Below are 10,347 nucleotides of genomic sequence, written 5' to 3'. Positions count from 1 at the left end.
CTTCCTGAGTTGTAACCCTCAAGAATTTTTTTGGTTGAAGCCTGAAGATAACCCACAGGAGTTTGTTAAATAGATGCAGAATATGCTACGACTAATCAAGGCTTCTAAGACTGAGTTTGTTGACTTGGCTTCGTATCGACTACGAGATGTAGATGTCAACTAGTATGAGTCGTGAGAGTTGTCTAGGGGCACGGATGCTCCTTCAGCAGTATGGGATGAGTTTGTAGAGGCGTTTCTTAGCTATTTCCTACATTTGGAGATGAGATGATCTAGAGTCAATAGGTTCTTATATTTGAGGTAGAATGGCGGGAGCATTTAGGATTATAGTCTCGATTTTGATTCATTGGCCATATATGCGCCTGTTATTGTAGCTGATATGACTGATAGGATGCATCGGTATGTGATGGGGTTGGATCATTATCTGGTTGATAGTTGTATGGTAATGGCCTCCCAGCCAAAGATGGATATTGCTCGGTTACAGGCGTATGTCCAAAGGATGGAAAATCGATACAGAGGGCGTCAGCTCGATAGAGACTATGACAGAGTCCATCATAAGAGAGCTAGGTACGCTAGCCATCTGGGGGAATTTCGAGGCAGGCAGCCTCACCAACAGCACAATAGATATTCCTCTCAGTCAGCAAGGAGTGCACCCCCACAGTTCACTGGTAGGAGATTTGATAGTACCAGGTTTTCAGGAGATGGTTAGAGCTCCAAGGATTCAGCTTCATAGAGGCCTAGGGCTCTGAGTTAGTTGAGGCCACCTTTGCCTCGGTGTTATTGGTGTGGTAAGTCCTATTTTGGAGAGTATCGTATCGCTACTGGTGTTTGTTTTAGTTGTGGCCATTAAGGCCATATTTTGGGGGAATGTCCCTTTGGAGGAAATATAGGTGGTGCGGCTTATCCTACTGGATCAGTTGCTGGTTCATCTTCTTCTATGGTTGTGCACCCTATGGGGCAGGGTTTCTAGGCATTGACAGGCTGTGGTAGAGGTCGTGGTGGAGCTTCTAGTTCTAGTGGTCCTTCGAACCGCATATATGCTTTGGCTACTAGACAGGAGCTGGAGGCATTACATAATGTGGTTATAGGTATGCTATCGATTTTTTCTCGAGATGTGTATGCATTGATAGACCCAGGCTCCACATTATCATATATTTCCCCACTTATTGCTAGTAGAATTAGGATAAAACCTGAATCGATAGAACTATTTGAGGTAGCTACACCAGTAAGAGATTTTTTATAGCAAGACAAGTATATAGAGATTGTACAGTAAACATATATAGTCGTTGCACTAAGGAAGATCTGGTAGAACTAGATATGACTAAGTTTGATGTTATTATGGGTATGGATTGGTTAGCTTCTTGTTACGCTAACGTTGATTATCGAGGAAAGATAGTTCTATTTCAATTCCCAAGAGAGCCAATTATAGAGTGGATGAGAAATACAACATCGCCGAGGGGCAAATTTATTTCATACCTCAAGGCAAGCAAGATGGTTAGAAAGGGCTATATTTATCATATGGTATGGGTACACGACCTAAAGGAAGAGGCGCCGACCATTCAATCAGTGCTAGTAGTTAGCGAGTTTCCCGATGTATTCCCAGATGAACTCCCAGGCCTTCCGCCTAAGCGAGAGATAGAGTCCGCTATAGACGTATTACCAGACACTCAACTAATATATATTCCTCTTTATAGAATAGCACCCACAGAATTGAAGGAGCTGAAGGAGCAATTGAAAGATCTATTAGAAAAAGGCTTCATTAGGTCCAGTACATCACCTTGGGGAGCACCGGTATTATTTGTAAAGAAGAAGGATGGGTTGCTGCAGATGTGTATTAATTATAGGCAGCTGAATAAAGTGACCATAACGAATAGGTATCCTCTCCCTAGGATCAATGATCTATTTGACCAGTTGCAGGGTGCTAAGTGTTTCTCGAAAATAGACCTGTGGTCAGGTTATCACCAAGTGCGGGTAAAAGAGGCAGACATTCCAAAGACTACATTCAGGACCCGATATAGGCATTATAAGTTCAGAGTGATGTCCTTCGGGTTACCCAATGCTCCAACAGTATTTATGGATTTGAGAAACATAATGTTCAAGCCATTTCTTGACCTCTTCGTGATTGTATTCATTGATGATATTCTGGTCTATTCACGATCAGAAGAGGAGCATGAAAATCACTTGAGAATGGTACTTAGGGTGCTTCAGCACCAGAAATTGCATTCTAAGTTTTCTAAATATGAATTCTGGTTCACTTTAGTAGCATTCTTGGGGCATATTATTGGTGTTGATGGTGTACGGGTAGATACACAGAAGATTGAGATGGTGAAGACTTGGCCGAGACCTATGACACCTACTAAAGTACGTAGTTTTCTGGGGTTAGTAGGGTATTCCATAATGTTCATAGAGAAGTTTGCCTCAATTTCAGCGCCTTTAACGAGGCTTACCTAGAAGGCAACTAAGTTTCAATGGACCGATGCTTATGAACGAAGTTTCCAATTTTTGAAAGATAAGATGACAACGACCCTAGTTCTAAATCTTCCTGAGACACCGGATGGCTATGTCATTTATTGTGATACTTCCGGTGTTGGAATAGGTTGTGTGCTGATGCAGCATGGTAAAGTTATAGCCTATGCCTCCCGAGAGCTCAAAAAACACAAAAACAATTATCCCACCCATGATATAGAGTTGGTAGTGGTGATTTATGCTCTAAAAATATGGAGACATTATTTATATGGTGTGCATGTTGATATTTATACAGATCATAAGAGTCTCCAGTATATCTTTAAGTAGAAGGAGATGAATCTGCGGTAGAGGCGGTGGCTAGAGTTGTTGAAGGACTATGATGTTGACATTCTATATCATGCAGGGAAACTAAATATTGTAGCAGATGCACTCAGCCGTAGATCTATGGGTAGTTTGGCAGACGTACAACTAGAGCTGAAGGAGATAGTCCATGAGATTCACTAGTTAGCTAATTTAGGAGTCCGTTTGAATGATTTTGAAAATAAAAGGATTTCTGTTCGGAGAGTTGCTGAGTCTTCTATCATAGAAGTGATAAAGAGACACCAGTATGAGGACCCTATTCTTGTACGTCATAGGGATGCAGCTCTTCAAAAGGAAGAGACCCCATTAAAGATTGCACCTGACGGAGTGCTATGATACCAAGATAGATTATGTGTACCTTAAGCTGTAGGTCTATGACAACAAGTGATGGGAGAGGCACACTGTGCCCGTTATTCTATTCATCATGGGTCAACGAAGATGTATCATGACCTCAGATGCTTAAATTGGTGGGATGGTATGAATAATGATATAGCAGAATTTGTTGCTCATTGTCCGAATTGTCAATAGGTTAAGGTCGAACACCAGAAGCCTGAAGGACTATTATAATAGATGGAGATTCCGACTTGGAAGTAGGAGGTAATTAATATGGACTTCCTCACAGGTTTACCTCGCACTCTGCAAAATATAACTATGATTGGGTTATCATTGATAGGCTGACAAAATCAGCCCACTTTCTTCTAGTCAGGACTACATATTCAGCTAAGGATTATGCTAGGTTGTACGTGAAGGAGATAATGAGACTTCACAGGGTTCTCACAACTATTATCTCTAATAGAGAATCCCAGTTCACATCTAACTTCTAGAGATCCTTCTAGGAGGGATTAGGGACATAAGTGAGTCTTGGCATGACATTCCACCCTCAGACTGATGGACAGGCCGAGCGTACCATTCAAATGCTACAAGACATGTTACGGGCCTGCATTATGGAATTTTGGGGTAGCTGGGATGATCATTTTCCACTTATTGAGTTTTCCTATAATAACGGCTATCATTTGACTATTCAGATGGCACCGTATGAAACCTTGTATAGGAGGAAGTATAGATCACCTATTGGCTGGTTTAAGGTCGGTAAGACCAAGATGATAGGCCCAGATATGATTCAGGAGGCTGTGGATAAAGTGAAGCTTATTCAGGAGAGATTATTAGTAGCCCAGAGTTGGCAGAAATCATATGCAGATAATTGACATTGACACTTAGAGTTTTAGGTTAGTGACTAGGTGTTCCTGAAGGTGTCGCCCATGAAAGGTGTTATGATATTTGGTAGGAAAGTAAAGCTAAGCCCGAGATATATTGGACCTTATTAGATTATCCGTAGAGTAGGCCAGGTTGCCTATGTGTTAGACCTGCCGACCGATTTAGAAACAGAGCATCCAGTCTTTCACTTATCAATGCTTTACAAATGCATAGGCGATCCTTCCAGAGTATTCCCCGTAGAAGATGTCCAATTGACAGAGGAATTATCCTACGAGAAGCAGCCTATACCCATACTTGATCGGCAGGTTAGGAGGTTACGAACTAAGGATGTGACTTCCGTCAAAGTAATATGGAAAAACAACAATAGGGAAGAGATGACTTGGGAAGATGAGGAGGAGATGAAAGACAAGTATCCTTACTTGTTCTCTATGCCTACAAGTAACTTCAACTCCTCACTTGATTATATTAGTTGTCCGATAAGACTATATGTTATGACAAAAAGGGAAGCTAAATAAAATAAAATAAAATAAATGCTTATAGGACCTTACGGGACCAATTCAACATTCGAGGACGAATGTTTTAAAGGGAGGGAGAATGTTAGACCCCATATTGTATACGTTGAGTTATTTGTGAAGAAATCGATGTGAGATAGAAACCTCAGATTTTTAATTTCTAAACTAGAACTAATCAGTTATAAATTTTACTTAGTATAAGAATGTTATTGGAGATTAGGAATTACCTAATTGTGGTGTTAAGTAAAAATAAAAAGAATTGTGACAACAATGACCTAAGAATGAACACCAACATGCCAAGGTAAAAGGATGACTCAAAGTCATCTAAAATAAGGCTAATGGAAGACATACAAATATGCAATTAAATATTGATTTATCCACTACATTTTCACTATATTGTGGATAAATAAAATACACATCATAAACAAGTGTAATATTTGGACAAGGGCTAAAAATTGGAGGAGAAAAATTAAATCTTGCAATTCAATATTTAAGCATCTACTATTTTATAAAAGTATACATTATTTTAGGAAGACATAACATGGTGGAGGGACCATTTCACATTAAATATTGATTATTCATCTTGGTACGATTACTATGGACAAAGGGTGGTGTATGAATCAGTCACCACATATACAATTATCTTGTAAACAATTGAAAAGAAATAATAAAGGAGAAATAAGAAGGTGAGGCTTGGCCACACATGGCCGAAAGTTGTAGAAAAAAAATAGAATTTTAAGTGTAAAGTTAATAGAGTGACTCATACCATAAGTGGAGCATGTGAAAAACTTGTAAGAATCAAATTTTAACCAAATAATGACTAAGACATCATCTATCACAATTTATTTCAACTATACAACACAAAGAAAGAAAACCAAAGTCTAGAGAGAGAAAGCTCTCGGCCACATTGGCTGATTTTGAGCTATTTGAGTCTTGATCAAAAAATTATTTTCCAAGGTGTTTCAACCCTTTATAAGGACCCTAGAAATTTTAAGATAGTTATTTGAGAAACAAGAACTAGTATTTGTTTATTTCACAAACTCTAGCCAAGTTGAGAAGTCAAGTCGTCAAGGTAAGATCAAACTTTCTTTTCATGTATTAAGGGGGATGTAGATGTGTAGACATAAGTTGCATGCATGAAATAATATGTTTTGATGTTGGAACATGATAGTAACCATGAGGTTATATGTGTTGATGTTGAAGTATGGTTGCTACTTGATAAACATGAATTGCATGCATAAAATTATGAACGTTGGTGTTGGAATGTTGTTGTGGCCGTGGTGACTGTTTTGGTGGCATTGATGGACTGATTTTATTTAATAATTATGTTTGTCACTATCATATATATCTTGGTGAAAATAATAAAAAGAATTGGAAGGTTAAATGTGAAGTTGTGTTAGTATGAAAATAATTGAATCTATGATTCTAGGTGAGTGATGTTGAAGCATGTTGAAACCGTATGTGGACTGTTTTGTGAGGAAGTTAGTGAACTATTTTTACTTGATATTTTTATTGTTATTATCATTAATTTTATGATGGAAATGAAGGTGTTTAATGATTGGAGTTGAAACTAAAGTCGTTTGTGAGTTGTTGTAAGGATTATAGAAATAACGATGTAGCTTAGTTGCGTATGAATTGATATTGTACTTTTTGTGTGGATAGATGGTAATAACCTACTGAAATTATATGAAAATAATACATGAAATAATGTGTAAGAATAATATGTGGTTTGGTTAGTATGTTCGTAAACGTTTGCAAGAATTCCGAGCATTGTTTAGAGATTGTTTTGGATATGTTGTTGGACTGTTTTGGACGTGTTGTGGTAATAGACTGTTTTGGACATGTTGTTTTCATCAAGTTGAAAAACATAATTATAGATAAGAGTATACATCATTTGTCATAGTGGTTGGGCTGTTATAGAATTATTTCGACAAAATAATATGACTATGGATTAACAAGAATAAATTGGATGTGTAATAATCGCATGTACACTATTATCTAGCGTTGTAAGGAACGGGCTGTTTTGAGATTTGTTATTGAACTTGAAAGATTAATGATAATTAAGATTATTCATTATTTTGTATGTTGGATGGGATGTTATAAGTTGTTACATACAAATATTAAGTCTACAAACTATAGAAGTAACTTGAGAATATAGTAGCCATTTGTGAATCATTATTGTATGTTGTGAATGTGGGCTGTTTGGAACATTGTGTGGGCTCTCCGAATTGGTATTGAACATATAATGATTGATGTTGGGTTGGTTGTATTTAGTTGGTTTGGATACAAGATAAAACGTCGTCTAAACATCTAGAAAGGAATTACTAACGTTAGAATACGTTATGAATCTCCCCGTAGCTTAACCGTAGTTGTTGGCGTCTTAATATAGGTTGAAGTATTATTAGGAAGCATATACATATTGTGAGACTAATAACCACTAAAGGTATGTAAAGCTAACCTTCCTTTCTTTTGGCATGATCTTATGAAACAAACGGACGGCGAATGCATAAAATTCCAACAAAGCTCTTATTCTTAGATATACTAGGAAGGCTAATGTTCTTAATTTCTATAATTTATATCATTATGTCTTGACTCATAGCCATCCTAGTTGGTAAAATTCATATTTTAGTACAATTCATGCTACAGTATAATTCATATTTTGCATGATTTATAATTGCAATCGAAGGTTACTTGAAATGACTATTGTCTTAATTTTCAAATGGTGGTTCATTTTAATTATTCTATTGAGTCTCAAATGAGGATTTAAATGCATATGGTTACTCACTACTCTACTCGTGCATACCTTAATGTATATTTTACCAAGTCCCAGACCGGGTATGTATTTGTGCACAATCTAAATGCGTTATTCACTGAGTCCCTCACTAGAGGGTTGGGTACAGTATATATATATATATATATGATGATGATATGATGGTATGAAGATATGATGATATGATATGGCAGCTAGGAGGGCATATGATGACCTTATTCACCGAGTCCCTCATTTAGGGCTAGGTATAATATATACATGTATATGATATATGTTATTGACAAATATGATTATTGTACAAAGGAAAGTATTTTGGCATTCTGGATATTGTACACATTTACTGTAGTCCATATTTCAATTATGATCCTTTTACTGTATTGCACGCTTTACATATTCGGTACATATTCCGTACTGACCCCCTTTCTTTGGGGGGCTGCATTTTATGCCCGCAGGTGCAGATACTTATTTTGGTGAGCCGCTAGCTTAAGACTTCTCTCTTTCTATCTTGGAGAGTTTCGTTGTTTCGGAGCTCGGATTTGGTATAGATCTTTTCTGATCTAAATATATGCATATGTTGACTAAGGGTACGACGGGGCCCTGTCCCGTTATATTATATAGTTGAAACTCTTAGAGGTCTGTGGACATGTGTGTGGGTCGTATTCAAACATGATCAATTGGGTGTGTAATATCAGTATACGAATACTATTTTTTGCAGCAGCCTCACCGGCTTGCAGATATTATCATGATTGTGGTAGCAGCCTTGTCGGCTTGCATTTATATGAATATTTATGTGATGGTCCCGAGACCATGGTTTGGTCATTATAAGATCCATATTGAGTTTGATGAGAAATAAATATATAGTTAAAGAATATGTATATGGGTGTCCATATCGGGCACCAGTCACGGCCTACGGGATTGGATAGTGACAATAACAACCCAAAATAAATGCAAAATATCTCAATATTGCATAAAAACATGTAATATTTAATCTTAAGAAAAAAATATAAATTTAAAACTCATTTCCTGAACATGAATGCATATGAAACCATGAAAACAACTGAAATGCATGATTTGGGATGGTTGGATCATGAAGGAGCTAAATACCTCTACTAGGCACAAAAGTAAATAGATAAGGATATCGGGACATCATATCGGCATCGGCCTCCCATGTGGGACCCTCAACCTCTTGATTCCTCCATAACACCTTAACTAAAGCTATTTGTTTCTCAACTTTCTAACTTTCCGGTGCAAAATCTCAATTAGAACTTCTCATAATAAAGACTCTCTTTGACCTCAATCCTATTTAATCACACAATGGAGGTAGAGTCACCTATAAACTTCCTTAATAGTGACACATGGAATACCGGTTGCACCGATGCCAAATTTGAAGGAAAATTCAACTCATAAGCCACCTTGCCAATTAGCCTCAAAATGTGATATGGGCCAATATAGTAGAGACTTATCTTCTCTTTCTTACAAAAATGCATCACACCCTTCATGTGTGAGATTTTCAAGTAAGCCCAATCATTGACTTCAAATTCAAGTTCCCTTCTCCTCACATCTAAATAGGACTTTTGTTGGCTTTGGGCCATTTTCAATCTTTCTCTAATGAGTCTAACTTTCTCCATAGGATCAAATACCAACTCAGTTCCTATAAAAGTAATCTCACCAACCTCAAACCAACCAATATGGGATCTACATTGCCTACCATACAAAGCCTCAAATGGAGCCATTTCAATGCTACAGTGATAACTATTATTATAAGCACACTCTATTAATGGCAAATGGTCATCCCAATTTCCTTTAAAATCAATCACATATGATCTCAATATATCCTCTAATGTTTGAATGGCAAGTTCGGCCTGACTATCCATTTGTGGATGAAAAGTCGTACTAAGTTTCACTAGGGTACCAAGACCCCTTTGGAAGGATCTCTAAAATTGAGATGTAAACTGAGTACCTTGATCCAAAATTATAGAAAATAGAACACCATGAAACTTGACTAATTATCAGACATACAATCTAGCATATTCGTCGACTGAATATAAGGTCTTAATTGGGAGAAAATATGCCGACTTAGCCATTCGGTCAACTATCACCAAATGGAATCATGTTGCCTATGAGTACGAGGCAAATCTATAACAAAGTCCATACTCAAGGCTTCCCACTTCCACGTCGAAATTTCGATTTCTTGAACGAAACCTCCTAATTTTGAATGCTCAACTTTCACTTGTTGGCAATTTGGACACTTAGCCACAAATTTTGCCATGTCCCTCTTCATGCCATTCAACAATACACTTCCCTCAAATCTCAATAAATCTTTCTAGATGTAGGATGAATAGAATACCGTGAACTATGAGCTTTTTACAATATCATATCTTTCAGGCCATCAACATTCGACACACACAATCGACCTTGATATCTCAAACACCATCTCCCCCTTGGGAGAAAGCCTCAATGCATTTTTTGGCAACCACTTTCTTCAATTCAACCAAAGCGATATCATCATTTTGCTTTGCCTTTACATCTTCCACAAGAGATGATTCAGAACCATTCTTCACAACACCATCATATTTAGAATCAACCAACCAAATACCCAAATAGGCTAATCGATACACATCCCGAACTAGCTCTTTCTTTTCATTCGTAATATGAGCAACACTATTCATAGACAGTCTACTAAGAGCATCGATAAATATATTTGACTTACGTAGATGGTATAGTATACTTATGTCATATTCCCTTAATAGTTCAAGCCATATCCTTTGTTGAAGGTTCAAGTCCTTCAAAGTGAATACATATTGCAAAATCTTGTGATCGATGAAAACATCTATATGGATACCGTAGAGATAGTGTCTCCACAATTTCAAAGAAAACACCACTTTCGCCAACTCCAAGTCATGAGTTGGGTAATGGTTCTCGTGCACTTTGAGTTGTCTAGAAGCATAAGTTATCACCTTGCCATTTGGATTAATAAATAATGAATACCAACTTGTGAGGCATCACAATACATAAAAAAGACATCCA

At 37.3% G+C, this 10,347-nt stretch overlaps 1 protein-coding gene across 1 annotated transcript; it reads left to right on the top strand.

The window, feature by feature from the left end:
- Positions 1–376: 376 nt before the first annotated feature.
- LOC129890598 (uncharacterized) lies at positions 377–4,028 on the top strand. Its single transcript, XM_055966121.1, has 7 exons — positions 377–701; positions 978–1,085; positions 1,601–1,760; positions 1,872–2,375; positions 3,352–3,420; positions 3,497–3,593; positions 3,849–4,028. Exons 1-7 carry the CDS (start codon positions 377–379, stop codon positions 4,026–4,028), a joined length of 1,443 nt encoding a protein of 480 aa, XP_055822096.1.
- Positions 4,029–10,347: the final 6,319 nt, after the last annotated feature.

This window comes from Solanum dulcamara, chromosome 5, assembly GCF_947179165.1.
Source record: "Solanum dulcamara chromosome 5, daSolDulc1.2, whole genome shotgun sequence".
Taxonomy (NCBI): Eukaryota; Viridiplantae; Streptophyta; class Magnoliopsida; order Solanales; family Solanaceae; genus Solanum; species Solanum dulcamara.
The sequence above is the reverse complement of the archived record's forward strand: the minus strand, read 5'-3'. Positions and strand labels throughout refer to the sequence as shown.

Bases quoted from the DNA above. Each gene is read 5' to 3' on its own strand.
- LOC129890598 (XM_055966121.1), top strand. From the start codon at position 377: ATGACTGATAGGATGCATCGGTATGTGATGGGGTTGGATCATTATCTG. The intron at 702-977 runs GTTAGAGCTCCA...AGGCATTGACAG, and splicing joins TACCAGGTTTTCAGGAGATG to GCTGTGGTAGAGGTCGTGGT. The intron at 1,086-1,600 runs GTATGCTATCGA...ATGTATTCCCAG, and splicing joins ATTACATAATGTGGTTATAG to ATGAACTCCCAGGCCTTCCG.